This window comes from Raphanus sativus, chromosome 2 (genome assembly GCF_000801105.2).
Source record: "Raphanus sativus cultivar WK10039 chromosome 2, ASM80110v3, whole genome shotgun sequence".
NCBI classification, from domain to species: Eukaryota; Viridiplantae; Streptophyta; class Magnoliopsida; order Brassicales; family Brassicaceae; genus Raphanus; species Raphanus sativus.
In genome coordinates, this window is record NC_079512.1 from 17,067,793 (window position 1) to 17,087,841 (window position 20,049).

General features: G+C 30.1%; 2 protein-coding genes across 2 annotated transcripts; both read left to right on the top strand.

The window, feature by feature from the left end:
- Positions 1–7,112: 7,112 nt before the first annotated feature.
- LOC108841228 (uncharacterized) lies at positions 7,113–7,502 on the top strand. Its single transcript, XM_018614009.2, has one exon. The coding sequence runs from the start codon at positions 7,113–7,115 to the stop codon at positions 7,500–7,502; it is 390 nt and encodes a 129-aa protein (XP_018469511.2).
- Positions 7,503–10,911: 3,409 nt separating this feature from the next.
- On the top strand, positions 10,912–11,980 carry LOC108840879 (protein CYSTEINE-RICH TRANSMEMBRANE MODULE 10-like). The gene is made up of 3 exons (XM_018613688.2): positions 10,912–11,142; positions 11,219–11,441; positions 11,716–11,980. The coding sequence occupies exons 1-3, from the start codon at positions 11,097–11,099 to the stop codon at positions 11,759–11,761; spliced, it is 315 nt and encodes a 104-aa protein (XP_018469190.1). The 5' UTR covers positions 10,912–11,096; the 3' UTR covers positions 11,762–11,980.
- Positions 11,981–20,049: the final 8,069 nt, after the last annotated feature.

Sequence of the window (20,049 nt, forward strand, 5' to 3'; positions counted from 1 at the left end):
TGCCAAAAATGACTCAAATTTGATTTTGAATACAAAAGTGTATCTCAAATTCAATCAAATGTGAAAGTAACTTAAAATACTAGTAAAATTACAACAACCTCCTTATGACCAAACAAAAAATATGTATTGGATTTTACCATTATAATCTTCCGCGTGAAAATACTTACAAAAAGTCTTCTCAAAGAAGACTTCTACGTATATCTTCTCATAAAGTAGATCTTTCAAATAATTTAAATTTTTTTATAAACAATAGTTTGATGGGAAAATTTTGGGTCATATTTTTTTCCGAATCATATAAACTGTTTATATGACTTTTTCCGAATATTTGACTTCTCTGGATACCTTTTCCGAAGATGACTTTAAAATTTTAGGTCATATTTTTCCAAATATAAACTGTTTTAATAGATTTTTAAAGCACATAAAACTGATAATAAAATAAAATTTACAAAATTAAATATTTTAACATTTATTTTAGTGTATATATAGAGAGAAAAGACTCTATATTATTAAAAACTCCCTATGATAGTTTTTTAGTTTCTTTTCAACAATTTTCACAAGAAAAAAATGACCAAATGAGGTTTCATTAAAGGGTAAATATACATTTATACTCACAGAGTTAACTAATATAGATTTAGAGAATATAGTTAAGAGGTAGGGTTTAAAAATTTAGAGAAAAATATAAAATTTTGAAAACAATAAGTTCTATAAAAAATGTAAAAATCATTTTTGAATTTCAAAAATAAAATTTCAAACAAAATAAAAATTTACAAAAATTTGAAAACTTATATTTCGAAACTATAAAAAAGATTTTTTATTATTATTTATATATCTATAAAGCAATGAGTAGAATGAGTTTTTACCTCTTTCGGTTATTTTCCTCCATGGAGGCACTTTTGGTAACAAAAAACTTAAAAAAGACTATTTGGGAGAATTACCCTAATATTATTTCATATATATCAAATATGAAATTGCCTAAGATAGTATTTATTTGTTTTTAAGTTATTTCAAGTCTTTTTGTGATTTATTTTTAATATAATCTCTGTAATTTTTTGATTAACTGTATGATATATTTTGATAAAATTTTAATTATAAAATTTATTTCATATCAATTTATTGCACTTTATTTATATAAGGTATTAAAATTATTATGAACCTTTATTTAAATTTTGAGTTAATGTAAACTTTATGAAAATATAAATAAAATAATCCATTAGTTTAATTGATTTGATATTGATTGAAATTATTTTGTATTATCTAAACCTTCAAACATAACTTATATTTATTTTTGATTTTTCATAAAGTATTTGAATGTTTTAGTCAAGAAAATTGATAAAAGTTATATAAAAGATGAGATCTAATATCTTATATTATTTGGATATAAAATTAATTACTGTGTTGGTTGAAAATACATATAGTAGTATAATATCGTTTTTTAACACAAATAGTATGATATTTTTTCCATAATTACTTTATAATATATGGATGTGTTTCACTTAAAATCCTACAAAAAATGTTTGGGTCCAAATGAAGGTTTTTGTTTTTGATAACGGAGATTGACATTTTCTAATATTATAAAAACAAAGTCTAGTATAGTTTTGTTTATAACATATCTATTTATCATTAAAATTATTGGTATTTATTTAAAAGTTTAAAATTGTATCATCTTATATAATTAAATAATATGAAAATGTTGATTTCGTAAATAATCTACTAAAATCATTTCTGCCCCTTAATGAAAATTATCTCTGTATTTTTTGTCAACAAATTTTTTTTACTTTTCAATTTTTGTTCATTGGCAAAAAACTTGCATGATTATATTTTAATTGCAGTTTCGCCTTCATCTGAGGTTACCAATCATGGCGTAAATTACCATAAATAAAAACTAGATATTACAAGATCTTGGGACCAAAATTAATATTACATGATTTAATTATTGGTTTAGATGAATTATAGACTTTGGTACATAATTTTTTGAAGAGATAATTGGTTTCTATGCCCATATAGAGGATCTTAATTAGTGATTTACAAATGAGTTTACTGAAATATTTTTATGACGATTTTGACCCTACAAACCTACGTGTAGCTACTACACTGTGTCAGTTGGCTCTGATAAGTTGTCTCACTCCTAGCTGTCTCTTATCTTCTCTTTTACTTTTTTTTTTCATTTTATATTGGCTATTAATGCTGAATTATAAAATGTATTATGGAGTTATTGGTTTGTTTAATGTGTTATTACAAAATATAACATCAATTGTAACATGTTAGAAAGTAATATTTAATGTTAACAAATTTTATATCATGTTACAAATTTTGTTAATTCGCTAACATATATTGTACCATTTTTTGTGGAAATCATTGACCAGAACTTCAACATAAACCCAGAAAAGTATTTATTAGGGTTTTCATTTTTCATTAGCATACTATCATAGATTTACTCTTTTATGTAAAAGATGTGATTTTTCATATAGCTGATTTGAATTTTAGATGAATGTGATGATCATTTACTATTTAATGGAAATCACTTAAGAAATATAAATGAGAAAAAATTGTAGTATGAAAAATGAAAAGAGATAACTCAAAAAAGATAAGAGGAGAAAGAATTACGGTTGAGAAAAGAGATTAAAGACAGAAATGAAAGATACAAATTTGATTTCTCCGTTACATTCGTTTGTATTATGAAAAAATGAATTATACGTAGAATTTTAGATGAGTAGAAAATGTAAGAAAAAGATGGGTAGGAAAAAAGAGGTGTGGAATATGAAAAAAATGTGAGATTGGAGGAAAGAGAATGGCATGAGATTTAGTATTTTCTGACACATGTGCCGAACGTCTTCTCCGTCGGAAAGATATAAGGATAAATTATGATTTTCAGTTGTAAAGCTTGGGCTGGTCATGTCAAATCATAGAAAACTCTCCAATTCGGGTCTTCATTAGGGGAAATTCTTTAATTCTCCTTGTTTTGAAAATCTAAGACAAAATACATTTTATTTTAATAAATTATTTAAATTTATTAGATATAAACTTGTCTCAGACATAAACTTAGCTCTTTTGTATTATCTATCACCTGTCAAGTAAAAATTATATTATAATAAGTTCTCGAACATAAAATTTCAGTTATCTCTTTGTAGCGTTAACTAAGACTTTATGTGCATCTTGTGCATTAATAACAATTTCAAATACAATATTATTTTATTTTAAAAATTATTCATATTTGAAATTATTAATTTTATATTTTAATTTTATTAGTTTGGAAAAAATAAAACAATAAAAATATAATTATATAGTTTTTTCTTTTAATTTGGTTTAACTACTTAAATTTGATTTCTTAAAATTCAATATAATTAGAATTAATTTTATATTTTTTTTCTGAAAATTTTATAATAATTTTTTATTTTATATTTAATGATTATTTATTTCAAATATATCTCTTATTACCTAGTTTTAAATATTTATAGAGTTAAATATTTAAATTCTAAAAACATATATTTTTAGTTAAAATACATTAAATTTGTATAAATAAATTTGCTATTTAACCTAGTTACTGATAAACTTTCAGTCATTTAACTATCACCAAAATTATTATATGATTAACTAAGAGTTTTAGGTGATTCTATTAAAATGACAAATTACTGTTATTCAAATATGAATTTTAAAAACCTATTTAAATATCCACTATTATTTAACTTGACATTTCATAAAGTACTCTTTAAATTTATTGTTATTGAAAATATTTTAAGTTGCAGAGTTTTATGTTTTAAGTGATTTTAGAATGTTTAGGTGGAATTTTTTAGTTAAAAAAATAAAACTCAAATCTCATGGTTTAAGGTGATATTGTAAAGTGGTTCAAAAGTTACCTTAAACTTTGCAATTCATTGAAATCATTTAAAATATTATTAAAATTTAAATCACTTCAAACCCTAGATTTAATACAACCCTTCGTTTTGTATTTGTTAATGCATACTTAAAAAATAATTTTGATAGGATACATTTGTTTATACAAAATATAATATAAAGTTGATATATTTTCATATTGTAATTATGTTTGGTTTAATTTTTATTAATGTGATATATTTTCAAAAGAAGTAAATTTTGAAAAGAAGTTAATGATGATATATGAATTAGTATTTATAAAATGAAAAATCTATATTTATATAGAAAAATTATTTTAATAGTGATATTAGAGTTATTATTCGTTATCATATTTAAAAACAAATTGTCAAAAACATAAATGTTTGTAGTGAATAATGGTACATATCTATATTATTAAAAGAGAAGTACCCATATAAAATACCTCTTAGTTTTCACTTTTATTTACAATGGTATGCCACTGACATTAAATAATATTTCATATTTTGATGCTGTCTTTTCCACTTCAATTAATGTGTTTTCCAAATTAAATTTAAATTAAATACACTTCATTAACTTATCCATTAAATCAATGTCAAATTCAAAAAAAAATACATTTTATTAGACAAACGATTCTGGAAATTATAATATCAACTCTTCATTTAAAAATTTTGAACAAAAAAGTATTAGCATATTTGAACCGAAACTAGATAATATCCAAACGGATTTACCATTTTGGTATCTAGAGAACCATAACCAAACTTCATCCGAACGAAATATTTCGGATATTCAAATGTATTTAAATCATATTTATATACTTCAATATGTTAATTATTTTTCGAATTAATATCCAAGATATAAGCTATTTTAAGTTGGTTAAAATATTTGAAATATAAAAAATAATCAAAAGTAAACATTTTAAAGTAGATAAACAATAATCAAAACTCCAAAAATATTTAAAATATATATTTATTCTTCATCCAAATATTCAAGTTAAACCTATTTTAATTTTTAATTTAGGTACTTTGGCTTACATTACTCAAATTTACATGTTATATTATTTTTATTTTTAGATTTAGGAAAATTTAAAGATATATAAATTTTGAAAATTCAAAAATAGTTTAAACGGGTTATCAAATCCGCAAAGATCTGAATCAAACCGGAACCAAAGTTTATAAATATCCGAATAGAGCTAGAATCTTTAAACTCAAAAAACTCAAATCTGAATAGATTTTAACCGAATTCGAGTGGATACCCAAATACCCACCCCTAACTTAGTCAATATAAAACGATTAAATATTATAAATATATTATTTAGTATAAAAAAAAACTAAAACTGAAAATTAATACCCGTGCGGTCGCACGGGTCAAGATCTAGTTATAATTAGATTGGATGTCAAATCACATTTTTCAAAAGCTATGCCATTTTTTGTTGTTGAGAATGAATACGTGATGATATAAAAATAAATTCATTTACAAATAATGTTCATGGAATCAAATAGACCTAGGCGTTCAGGTACCCATTCGGGTTCGGTTCGGGTTTTTTGGATTTCGATTCTATTTTGTAACACCTTCTAGATCCCATTCTAGTAAATCTACAAGTTCGGTTCGGGTTCGGATATAACACATCGGTTTCGGTTCGGTTTTGATAATACCCGAAATAACCATATATCTTTCGGATTCGGATTATATCAGATCGGTTCGGATATACCCTAAGTAAAATCTAAAATTCAATAGAAAAACATAAAAAATATATACTTATTTATATATAATGAAGTATTTAAGATATTTTTTAAAACAAATTTAGATACTTATTATTAAATATCATGTTGAAATAAATATGAAATTGAATATTTGAAGTACATATTTATGTTTTAAATATTTATATTATATATTAATTCGGCATTCGGATCGGTTTGTTCGGATTTTTTTTGGGTTTTTCGGGTTTTCGGGTTTTTCGGATTATCCATTCGGGTTTGGTTAATAACACTTCGGGTTCGGATATGTTTTCTAACACCCTACAAGATCCATTCGGATATTTTTAGATTTCGGATTCGGTTCGGATCGGGTTTTTTAGTTCAGGTTCGGTTCGGATTTCGGATTACGGCTTTTATGCCCAGCCCTAGAATCAAAGTTTGAAAAGAAGTTAATGATGTTGAGTAGGACTCGGCAAAAGAACCGAACCCGAAAAACCGAACTGAATTCGATTCGAAAAAGTAGTACTAAACCCGAACAGAAATTGTTTAAATATCCGAACAGGTTCAAATTTTTGGTATTTAAAAAACCAAAACCGAATCCGGTCCGAACCGAACTATTTCTGGTACCCGAATGTATCCGAAATAATTAATATACTTTTATTTTTATTTTTATATTTAATGTATATTAAAAATCATCCAAAATATACATGATACTTTTAATATGGCTACAATACTTGAAAATATATACAAATAGTCAAAAGTACGTGTCTAAATATTTAAAATATTGTCGGTGATTGAAGCATCTACACCCTTTGGTGAGGCTGTTAATCTCTGCTGCGGCGGAGAGGAGGATATTGAAGAGCAAGTACGGTGAGAAACACGGCGGCGAAGCTTCTTGACGGTTGTGATAGTCAGTGATGGCATAAACGACACATGTGAGAGACGTGTCCTTGATGATGTATCGTGAAGCTTCGTAAACAAAAACGTAGAAGATAAAACGTGGAAGATAACCTAATGTATCGTTTTGTTTCATCTAATTTATGCTCTTATGGACTTCATATATTTCGAATGGGCTTAGAGAAAGATTGTAACCGACCCACTTTGCTTTTGGGCTAATGAAATCAAAAGTTGACAAAAAAAAAGGGTAAAATGAAGCCATTAGCGACTCATGATATACTAACCGACATTTCTTAAATATTTATCCAGCATAATTGGTGTTCATTTGACCCCAAAAAAAAAATTGGTGTTCATATTTTATGAGGTATAGTAGATATGAGTTTCCAACAACACATTAGTAAATTTAAACATCTTATTACAATAAAATGTATTTAATCACCCAACTAGACACATCTAAGGATATATATATCACATTCGTAACTTTTGTTGTTTGAAATTCAATTATAATTCATCTGGACTTTGTCTTCTCTTTGATCCTGTCTAACTGTCTTGAAATCTTCGAGTTTTTCTTCGTCTTATCTCTTTTGGGTGCATATAATCTTATAATACAAGGTTTATATGTTTATATATACTTTTATCTTTGAATCTCATTTCTTGAAAAATGATCAAATAATGAAAGGAGGAAGCATAGAGAAAGAAAACAGTTTAGTATGGTTGGTGAAGGCTCCTTTCCGTTTCTTAATCATGGCACGTGACGCCTACATGCGCAGCATTACGGCATGCTCTGGTACCGGAATCCTTACTGGCGGTGGATCTTCTGGTTTTGGTCAGCTTTCCGGGAACTTCCAAATCTGCGATCCACCTAGCACCGCTCTTCCTAGAAGCTTTACCTTGTCGTCTGCGGTACGTGATCAAGTCTGTCGGACAGGTTGTGGACAGCTTACGACGGCGGCGAGACAAACGTTGCCGTTAGATCGTCGGAGGAATTATAGATGTGTGACCGTGATGGGAAGAATCGAGGAAGAGGTTTCTTGTGATGATGAGTCTGAGGAAGATCATTGACCGAAAAAAGTAAGCAAACTTGCAATATGGATCTACCAAAGTAAATCTCAAATTCTGTGTATGATGTATAACAAACCCTTAGGTGATTAAATTGTTTTTTTTTATTTTAATTATGATGAGGTATGTATTTTCAATTGAGATCTTTTGCAATTTTTTTGTTTCTTGGAATTGCACTTTGTAATAAGAATAATTTTGATTTGATTGAACTAAATAATTTTGACAGTATCCCGGTTTTGCAATAAGAATTGCACTGTGGTACATTGCTGATTTTAGCTTCTACGTTTAGCAGATTATTCACATCACTGCGCTAGTGCCATGGCCACCATTTTTGCACCTATTGTTATATAATAGGTAAGGTGGTGATTCGTGTTTTTTTTTTTTGCCAATAAACTTGTTTAGAAAGAAGATGATTCTTGTACATTAATCTTTGTCTCTGTTGGTCATATGGTCTTGTCTCCCATTTTATTATATCAGATAATTTGTCTAAACTTGATCAATCATCATCGTTCTCTCTTAATAAACACAGCTCTAGAGATCTTTTGCTCGCTATATGAGCTTTAGATTGTCAAATATCAAGTAAAAAGGATACGAGATAAAAAGAGACAGAATTAGTTCAGATAGTTAAGTATGCGTTGTTCAAAAAAAAAAAATGTTAGGTATGCATATTAATACAAAGAAATGTCCATTGGGCCAGGCCTGCTTCATCTTAAATGGGCCTAATTACGAAATAAAGTCCAAGAGATTAACAATCATCGAGGACGTTTCTTGTCCGTGGTTGGTATTGTATTGGTTACGTTTCGTCTTTAACTCTGATTAATTAAGCATTGCAGTGTGTTGTTCGAACCCTAAATCATTTCTAAAGCTAGAAGGGAGAAGTAGAGATTCATGTCCTAAACAGATATGGGGGAAGGAACAAGTCTAGTGGTTCATTTTAAATCCGACATATTTTCTATTAACAATCGGAATGAAACTCATGAGAGAGATCCGAGTTGAATAAAATGTTAAATTATGTTTACAAATATATAGATGACTTATTCAGATTACATTACGGTCAAAAATAAGTGTGCTGTGGGATTTTGAGAATTGTTATAGTATATAACAGTTCTAAAATCCCACAAAACACTTGTTTTTGCAGTTATGTAGTCCAGATAAACCATTTTCATGTTAGCTGACAGATGATAGATTATCATAAGAAGAAAAAAGACGAGATTTACGAAAAAGCAGAGAGAAAATGAAGCTATTACGCATTGTGAGGCGACTAAACCTTTAGAGAACAAATGAAATAACTACTTTAATCTAATGGACTGGTATTTATTTATGCAGTAACCGAGCCTCTGATTTTCTACCAAGTCTAGTATCCGTCAAAAAAATTGTATAGAACTTTAAAAGCCTTCAGACATATATGTCAAATCTAAAGACTGGATTGGTTTTTTCCAATGTTTTGAAAACCGACCGGACAATTTTAAAGTTACCGAATCACTGGGTCATTTGGTCAACCGCGGATGAACAGTAGACTAATAAATTAATTAATTTTATTATATAATAATATAAAATTATAGAAACTAAAGTTGATATTTTCTATTATTTAAAAAACATAAAATAATAGTATAGATATGTATATATTTTATGTTTAAAAAATTTGTGACTAGTTAAGAGTTATGACATTTGAAAAATCAAGAATAAAATTCATAAATATTTATGTCTAATGTGAATAATAAATTAAATTTCAAATCCAAAAATACACCAAAATTAAAACATCATTGTAATAAATTATCAACAACAAAAATAAACTAACATCAAACCATGGTTTTCTCTATCATAGTTCACTTTATTTTCTTCTGGTGGCATAGTGAAATCTTTATCAAAATCTAAAAATCACAAATAAAATAATGTAATTGATATTATATGTGATTAAAATCAGAAAGTTTAATCTAAATTTTAAAACTTATCAACAAAAAATATACACAGGACGTAGAACACGTAAAAACCTAGTACTACATGTTTATAATAAATAAAATAATCAAAAAGCAAAAAAAAAAAATCACTAGAGGTCGGCAGAGGAAGAGGAAGACAGCAAAAAAACTAAAAAAACATAACTTTTTAATTAGAAATTTAGAATATAAAACAAAATCTATAAACATAATTAAAAAATTTTGAAAAAATATAAAAGTTATCTATTGGTTAAACCAGTGGTTCAACTGGTACCACTGATTTTGGTGGGGGTTTTGCTGGTTTTTAATTTTGGGATTTTCACAAAACTCAAACCAAAATTTATCTCGGATGACCAGGTTTACCGGTTCAACCGCGGGGCCGGGTCGGGTTTCAAAACACCGGTTTTTGAAAAAAAATTCTCTCCTTCTATTTGTAGGATTTCTTCACGTGAGATTGCCAGATTGGAATATACTCTCATAGTCATTGGAAAAACTATGCAAAAGTTCGATCCCCCTTTGTTTTAACCCAACATTTTACTTAGTAATTCTTTTTTTCTTAACTTCTATTTGGTGTGGTGTGGTGTGGGACGTTACTTCTACAGCACTTGTCTGCCGATATATAGATAGGAATCGATGAAGACTTGTACAACTCTGTATCTAAGCTTTGATATATCTAGATTTCATTTCTTAGCAACTCTTGTTATGTTTATGTACCCTATAAGTATTTAGCGAGTGTCTTTGTATCTGTTTGGAAGATGGTCAGGATTTTCTTTTTTTTTTTTGAAAAAGAAGATGGTCAGGATTTTGGACTGTCGATAAACCTTTCTTTCTGACAAAAAGACAAATCCCATATCAATCTTTGTCTCTTGGACCATCCGAGAAGTTCAAAAAAAGGAAGTTCACGCAAGGAAGAGCTGGAAAAGTTTACCAGAGACACTACAAGGCGGTGGTGGAACTCGTTCTTCAACTGGTTTTGGCTAATGCCTAGAAGAAAAAAGAATCAGCGTCAATTCTTGTTGTAACAACTTTAATCTGTTTTTTTGGGTTGCTTGTGTACAAAGCAACATGCATATATACTTACTGAAAAAGTTATCATTTAAGGCTCGATATTTAAATCAACAAGATCCAATTTTTATTTAACAGATCATTTCTCATGCTGGGTTTGTAGGGTATAGGTATTACGACTATGATTTTCATAATGGGAGATTTTCACTTAGAAAAACATGACGTATTTGAAAAAAAAAATCTGACCAATAAAGAGTATATTTCACCATTGTGTAGTCGACTAGTCGTCATCAATGATGGGAAGCTCAATATAGATCAACATCAACTTGTATAATTGAATATGATGTATGATATATATATAATTAACGATGGAAAAAGTCTATCTTTTTGGTAATGGGTGAAATTTCTATAGCATTTTAATTCGAATGATTCCACATTGTGAGTTGGCCGTCCTCTCTCATCTGTTAAATTATTTAAGTTTAATCTATAAGATCAAAGATTAGTCCATGAGAGAACATGCCTTTTGTCTCCTAACCTCCTATATTATCATCATTACCATCAATAATCCTATTTTTATTTCATTTCACAGCGAAGATAAGTAGAGGTTTCGTTATAAGGAAAGGAGAAAACCTCAGATAAGAGCATAGCAGAGAAGAAGATGTATCAAGATCAACAGCATCCCGTTGGTGCTCCTCCTCCTCAAGGTACTTCCCAATATTGTTTACATTATTTTTTTCACTCCTTCTTTTTCTTTGAAATGACGTTGTGGTTGTGTTACAGGGTATCCTCCAAAGGAAGGATATCCACCACAGGGATATCCTCCGGCAGGTTATCCTCCACCGCAGGGATATGGTCAGGCATATCCAGCACAAGGTTATCCTCCACCTCAGTATCCTCAAGGTCCTCCACCTCAGTATTCTTATCAGGGTCCTCCGCCGCCACAGTATGGTCAGGCTCCGCAAAAGAAGAAGAAAGACAAGGACTCAGGATTTGTTGAAGGATGGTGCGTTGACCCAATCTCTGTATCTCTTTTTGCTTTGTGTAATACGGCTTTGATTGGTTGCAATCCATGGAGCAGATAACTAGTTGTTACTAGATGGTACCACTCTTTGTTCACCATTCATAAACTTTGGTCATGAACATAGACCGTTTCTATGAAGAAATAGAACGGTCCAGTCCTAAAACGGATTAGTTCGCTCGTCTAGTGCAACAATTAAAAGTCTATATGTTTGCTTGTGAACATTACTTATATATGTATGTGTGTGTTTGTATTACAGTTTGGCTATGCTCTGCTGTTGCTGTCTCTTGGAAGCTTGCTTTTGATAGAAGGATGAGATGATATTTTCCGTTGACCTTCTTCGGATGCAACTTATTCTATAAGAAAGACGTGTTTGATTAAACATTTAGACATGGATACGTGTGTGTGTGCGTGCGTGCGTTCACGCTTTGTGCTTGTTCTGTTCTTTATTTTTTTGGCTATCATGAATTGGAATTTTACTTCAGGTCTTGTTTTATTTTATTGACAGTTCTATTCCTGAGTTACCCGCCGGTCTCGTATATTTTAGTTTTACATGAATTTACAATTTATTTTATGATCTTAATAAATAGAATATGTTCAAAAGTATGAAAATAAAGATATGTTGAAAAAGAATGATATTTTTCTCTGACCCATTTGTAGTTGTTATCGACGGATTACTTTATTTTGAAGTTATTTAGTTTAAGGTGGAATAACATACACAGTTGTGACTAATCAATTCAATAAAAGTATAATAAAAAACCAATAATCATTACAAATTAGTTTAATTGAAACTTAAAACATAAAGTAAAATTGATGTTTTATTTAGATAAAACATACTTATAGTATAAAGTACCATGTGAATAGTATATAGAAGGAATGTCATTTGAAATTTTATTTTACTTAAGTACCAAATAGTATCTAGGGACGGGTGAAAAAATGATCAAATGATATAAATTGTATTTAAAGTTTAACAAAATTTTGAAATTTAAATTTATTTAATTTAAAATAGTATTAAATTTTAATGTTTCTTGTTTTCTCAAAAAATTACTATCTATTTGTGATTCCCTTTAGAGATTATATACGTGTTCAATCATTAATGTCTTTCATGAAAATGAATATTCATCAATATTTAAAATGTTTTTCTAATTTGACTATGATAATAAAATAATATTAAAAAAAATTGTGGTCGATTATGTTAGCTTATATTATTTTACCTTTTATATGTTTGTTTTTACTTTTTATTTTATACATTTTTATTTAAATTGTTGATTTATATGATGTAGCTGATTCATTGTAATAAAAATATACTTCTTGACATTGATAACCGAGTAATGATAACTTAGCCGGACAAACTTAACTTATTAAAAACAGTGACATGGTTTAAGGAAAATGTCTTCGTCCATAGAAAGTGATTTTTTTTCAAAAAAAAATCCTTCAATGCAATGTTCATGTGAGCGCATCTTCGCAGTCAATCAGTCTTCAAACTTGTTGATCACATTGTTTCTCTTCTTCTTTGAGCCTTGCGTTCTGGTAAGGGATAATATTTCAGATACTTGAATATGCAATTTACATAAAATACGGACAGAGAAATGTGCCTAAGTTGGTAAGTGTTACCATTTTTTTGGAGACCTATGCAGCTCTAGTATTTGTCAACTAACTTATTATAGTATCAAAAGCTACAAACTCTGCTGAGTCAGATGCATCGGAGACGGTCACATTAACAATTTCAGAATATGACATATAATGTCTATAAGAGTTTACTATCAACAAAGCTGGAAGGAGGAAATATTTTGTGTTGATAAGACATTACCTCAGAACCCCAACTGTGTTCTCCTCATTACATGAAGCGCAAGTGAAGGAGGAGAAGCTTCGTTGCAGTATGCAAAAACACTTCATGCCCGAAATGTAGCACCATCCGTAGGTGGTATCAATGCCACCAAATTAATTATACATTTAAATAACAAAAAAATTTCCACATAACTTCTAGATAAAATATTTAAATTAATAATCGTAATTAAATTTATTTAAATATTTTAAAATTTTCAATATGGAAGTTTTATGTTTTCTAAAAGTAGACTTGATGATAAATATTGTTATAACATGTATATCAAATTATTAAAATATTAATATTTGATATTAAGTCACTTAAAAATAGACTTGAAGATAAATATCATTATCATTTACATGTATATCACATACTAATATTTGATATTAAGTCTCTTCAAAGTTATAAGATTTTAAATCTATCTTAAAAAAGTTCGTCTGAAATGAATATAACAAATTATTTATTATTTTCATAATCTATATCATATGTGAATAAATTAAAAAGATTACAAAATATCACCTTTAGACTAAATTTCATATGCATGTTTGATTAGGTGGTATTTTGGCTCAATGTCTTTGATTTCACAGATGCTGTAGCTTTTGATAAACATGTTTTCAGGTTTTAAGTCCCAGTGTATATGGCCGAGACAAAGACAGAGACAGTGAAGAATGTTTAACTATATGAGAGATGAGAGAAAGAAGAGATTTAGGAAGAAGAAGAATGAGAAGGTCTCAAGAGCTTTGAAGCATCTGATACCATGAAATAAACTCTATATTGCTTGCCATTCATCAAGATGATTACAGAGTTTAAGTATACAAAATGCTGTTGCACTTTACAAGGGATATTAAACGGGTAAGTTAGAGATTCCAAGAATATCGGAACATATTCTTTCATAATTGACTGCACAAGATTTTGATTCATATGAATGAGAGAGCATCAGTAACGTACATAAACCTTGGGAGTATTAATGATCTTTGGCTAACCTATAATCTTGGCATTCTGAAATAAACTTCTCCACTTGATACTCTATTAACCTTTGATAGAACCGTATTTTATAAACTAAGGAGAACTGAATATTGTAAATAAAGATTGATAAGATTATACCAAAGATTTAAGAAAAAAGAGGATGATACAATTGTAGAGGCGAGATATTATCTCTTTTCTTAATTCAAAATACGTCCTGTAGTGCGATGGTTCGATAACGTAATGAGTCTCAGGATACAACTGCAAACAATCTTCTGAATTTGCGTCACTCTATCAGAAGCCTGGCGAAATAGTTTTGTGTATGCTCTCAGACTCAAGAAAAATTATCAAAGAGAAAGAGAAAAAATAATATGAGGAATTGTTGAACAAATGATCTCTATCAATGTGTCCAACTGAATGAGCTTCACGTATTGATATATAACTTCAAAATATCAAAACGTACGTTATGTGATCAATGGAGTAACTAACGTAATAATGAGAATTTGATTCTCCATTACTCACGATAGTGGACCAAGTATTAAATGGTTTTTGACCAAACAAATCAAAGCCAAAAATACTTTATATGAGTTTGCATTTTTATGTTTAAATAAAACATAAAAGATCATCATTAATAAAATTTAAAAGATTAAGTTATTGACATATTGTTCAACTAACAAAATCATTTTCAAATTCAAACCCAAATATCCAAAGTGATCCATTTGCTAAATATTTTATACTTAACTAAATTTAAAGCTTTATAAACTTTGCATAACACTCATTTTAGATCTCCATTTCTCATTCAACACAACTCCGATTTTGACCAACAAATACACTTACTCATAGTGTTCACGGTGACGATTACATCGTGCCCAAGTTCCGGTCTTTCCGACAGACGTCTCCGTCGAAAAACCCATCGGAAAATGGTCCACACCACTTTGTCAAACAACGAGTTCCAAAAATACCCCACATGAATAGAAATGACTCTATACATATGACTCAAAAGAAAAGAAAAAAAAACTTTTGAGAGTATGAACGAAAAATCCACTGCATGATGAGTTGGTAGCAATTTTTCAGCCTTGAACCAGTCATTGTTAATAGCTATCGGATTTACTCGGCCAGGAGGTGGCCATGATGTCTTGAACCTCCCGGGCTTTGGTGTAAACCTAGACAATAGCTATAACACAGCTTCATTTTCTCACAAAACTAATTTCTCTATTGTGTTCATTTTGGCCGTAAACATTCCTGGCAATCATGAGTGAACTTAGAGAATATAGCCATTCACTATTCTCCTAGAAACGGTCTCATTTCACACTCACAAGGTGATTTGCCATTAGTTTTGTTTAGAGGAGTATCATGTACTACTCCATTCATATCTCAAAACAATGGACACAAATAATTAAAAGCAAATGCTTATCATCTATTCCTTACATGTAGCACTGTTTAATTATCCTAGGAACTGGGTATAGACCGAAGTCTTACAGTGCTTTGGGCAGATTTAGTTTGACTTAATTGTCTCTTTGAACCTATTTCTTGGGATCTCCAATCTGATAAGTAGAGTTACCGCCAAACCTCATCTTAGTTCATAGGCTAAACCCATTCCTCTTGATGATATTACAATTTGATCTCATGACACACCTTTAATAACAGGATCCTAGGTTGTCATCACATTGAACATAATCTATTGAGATTAGTCGAGATCAATTGTCCAATGATTTTTGTCATTTTTTTTTCTCAAGATACAATTAACCATTATACACAAAACTCAGTGTATGACACTAGTTTTTTTTTAAATCATAGTTTGATAACTATCACTAAGTTCATTTGGTCTCTTGCCAATGACTTTATTTGGTAAGCAAAGTTTCCCCCACATTTCTTGAGATAGCTCAAAACCATGCATATTTACATTTAACATCTCTGAAGAGTTTAGAAGGTTAATCTACAACTCCTTTAGATTTAAATGAATAATAAAAACAATTTCGAAAATTGTTATAATTTTCTTTAGAATGTATTTCATTCTCGGAAAAATCATTTTTTTAGATACAACTATTTTCATAGTTCTCTCAAGTTGATTTAGAAATTCAACTTGTATATATTTTGATTTTTTTTTCAAAATATATTTTTGCTTTATAGCAAATATACATATCATTATATGATATTATTTGTACCATCAAAACCACCATTTTCTATGGTTATTCTCAAACATATTGACTTTAGAAACTACAATACACATTGTCAGTTTCAATCATATTGGTATGAAAATTCTCATTTGTTTTGTATGGTCAACCTTTTTAAAATGTGCATTTAAGCATTGACGAAATACAAATGTTTTTATCAATATCAACAAACATTTTATTTCTTATGGCAAATGATTTATACAGTAGAACCTCTATAAATTAATACTCGATAAATTAATAATCTCTATAAATTAATAAATTTCGCCGGTCCCAACTTGGGCCGGTGTAAAATAAGATACAAATCGATAAAATAATAAAATAATAATATTTTTAAAACTCTCATGTAAATATATAGTCCCATTAAAATCATAAATTAATAATCTATCAATATATATCTTTTATATAAATACAAATTAAACATTAGATTGTTGTTTTATATTTACAATGAAAATACATCTATTTTCTTAATATTTTGATAATATTTAGTTAAATTATTTCGAAAATCACATAACAATTCTATAAAATATAAAATATACACCAAATAAGATAATAAAACAATATGAAAGTCAATTTTCTACAATTTAAATAATTTATATATGGTAAAATTAAATATTTTCTTATTTTATAAACAAAAATAGAAAAAATCTAAAAAAGAAACTTTTGTAAATTAATATCTCTTTAAATTAATAAAATTTTAAAATCCCAACATTATTAATTTATAGAAATTCTACTGTACATCGACTCACAAAATTCATTTTCATCCATACAACTTGATCTCTTAAAGATCGAGATTTTATAAATCACTTTGGTTTAGTTATATTGAAATCTGAATTGTTCATTAAGAACCAAAACCAGATTAATACACTACTCAATACCAAACATATGATTAATAAAATTTGAACAATAACTAAACGAGAAAAAACGTTTTATTCAACATATTGAAACATTTTCTAATTAAAGGCCAATAGTTAAAACAAATCTTTGACCAAAAGCAATAACACTTTTCCTTTTCAATTTGAAACCGTTTGATATAAAATCAAAATCATTTTTTTCTTCTTTTTTTTTTTTTTTTTTTTTTTTTTTGACAACAATGAACTACTCTAACGTGATTCCACCGATTCGGAAAGCCAAACCGGAGGTATCGAATCGACATATAACATAGCTGAAGGTGAACTCCTTGCCCCATGAGCAAGCTTGTCCGCCATTGTATTTTGCGCCCTTGGAATATGTCTGATCTTGAAATTAGGGAAGAAAGTCTTACTTCGGCGAATTTCCTCCATGTGCGTAGTAAATGCTGGCCATTCTTCGGGTGAGGACACCATCGTCACCAATTGAGAACAATCTGTAGCAAAAACCACATCTGAGAACTGCAGGGTCTTCATGCACTCCATTGCCCAAATCAGCGCTTCACATTCTGCATGTAAAGGAGATAGGCTACGTCGGAGATTCATTGCCCCCATCATCTTGTCTTCTGAGTTTATCTGTCGGCAGTACCATCCCTGTCCAGTAAACACATCTTGTTCCTTCCAAGATCCATCGACAAAACATACCCTGGTTGATCCCCAAGTTTGCCAATCGGTGGGAGGCTGAACATTTCCAGTAGGAGGCGGTACCAATAATTGTGCCTCTGTCCATAGGGTTTCCTCAAGATCCGCTATCCGCAGTATCTCCTGGGGATTCCCATTCCTATTTGTATAGATCTTGTTATTTCTGTTCTTCCAAATATACCACATAATCCAAGGAAAATAGTTTGAATCTACTTCTTTCGGTAGCCTCCAAAATAAGTAATCCAGACTTGTAAAAACTGATGTTGAGGGAAAAACTCCTAGGGGAGACGGGATCCTTGATAAGGCCCATGTTTGTAAGGCTGGTGGGCACTCAAAAAGTACATGATTTACTGTTTCTTCCTCAGCTCCACAAATGTTGCATCTAAGATCACATTCAATACCACGTGTCTTTAAATTTTTGAACACTGGTAATGTTCCGGATAGTACTTGCCAAATGAAATGCCGCAATTTTGGCGAGCAATTTAGTTTCCAGGAGAAAGCCAGTAAAGGTTTTATATTTGGTCCGAAAGGTGTTATCCTTGGCTCTCTATCTGGGTATATAGTTTCCGTTCGAAATCCTGATTTCACCGAATATTTTCCAGATTCTGTAAACGCCCATCCATATGTGTCAGGCCGTTGATTTCGGCTAAGTGCCATACCTCTGATGATTTTAACATCGTCCGGGTGTATGTATGCGTTGAGCAGGTTTTCATTCCAAGATCTGTCAACTGGATTGATGAGATCCGCCACCGTTAAGGATGGATTTAAAAATTGAACAAGATTTTTTTGTTGTGCTGATCTCGGGCGAGGAGCAGGAATCCATGGGTCATTCCAAACGGAAATCGATTGCCCGGTTCCAACTCTTTTGATTAGCCCTTTTTTAACCAGAGATCTAGCTGAACAGATACTTCTCCACCCATAAGATGAAGAATAAGATCTGTGTTCATCCAATGGATGAGAATTGCGGAAATACCGTCCTTTAAACACCTTCGAAAATAAACAATCTGGCTTATCTATTAGTCGCCATAATTGTTTTGCCAATAAAGCCGTATTGACATCTTGTAGATCTCTGAAGCTCAAACCACCCTCTTCTTTATGTGTACACATTTTGTCCCATGAAAACCAATGTATACCTTTTTTGTTGCCGCTTCCCCCCCACCAGAAGTGTGCTGTGGTGCTCGTTAGTTTTTTTGTAACCCCCTTTGGGAGTCGGAAGCAGGACATAACATGTGTTTGCATAGCCGAAGACACTGATTTAATTAAAACCTCTTTACCACCTCGTGTAAGGAACCGAACAGTCCAACTATTAACCTTCTTATTGACATTTTCATTTAAAAAACCAAATATCTGAATTTTGGACCCGCCGAGACTCTCGGGAATGCCCAGATAATTCCCCATACCCCCTAAAGTGGAGATTCCTAACAATTCATGAATAACTACTCTGGCCTCTTCTGTAACCTTATGACCAAACTGGATTGATGATTTCAAAAAATTAATTTGTTGACCTGATGCCTTCTCATACTCTTTAAGTAGCTTAAGAATTACTCCACACTCCTGCGCTGTCGCCTTACAAAAAAATAAACTATCGTCCGCAAAAAGTAGATGGGAAATTGCTGGGCTAGCCCTGGCTACCTTTAAACCTGTTAACCGCTTTTCCCTCTCTTCCTTTTTTATGTTCGCTATTAGAGCTTCAGTACATAAAATAAATAAGTACGGTGATAAAGGATCCCCTTGGCGTAATCCTCGTTCTGGGATTATATGCCCCTTAGGCTTTCCATTAATTAAAACCTTGTAACTGACTGATGAAATACATTTCATCGTCAGCGCAACCCATTCTGCCGAGAACCCCATTTTCAATAGTATTTGTTGGAGGAAGCTCCACTCAACTCGATCATAAGCCTTACTCATATCCGTCTTGATGCCTAGAAATTTCCCCTGACATGATTTATTAGTTCGTAACCCGTGGAACATCTCCTGCGCAATGAGAATATTATCCGATATCAACCTCCCAGAAACAAATGCCGATTGTGTTTCCGAAATCAAATTGGGTAGTATTACTTTAAGTCGCTGACATAACACCTTCG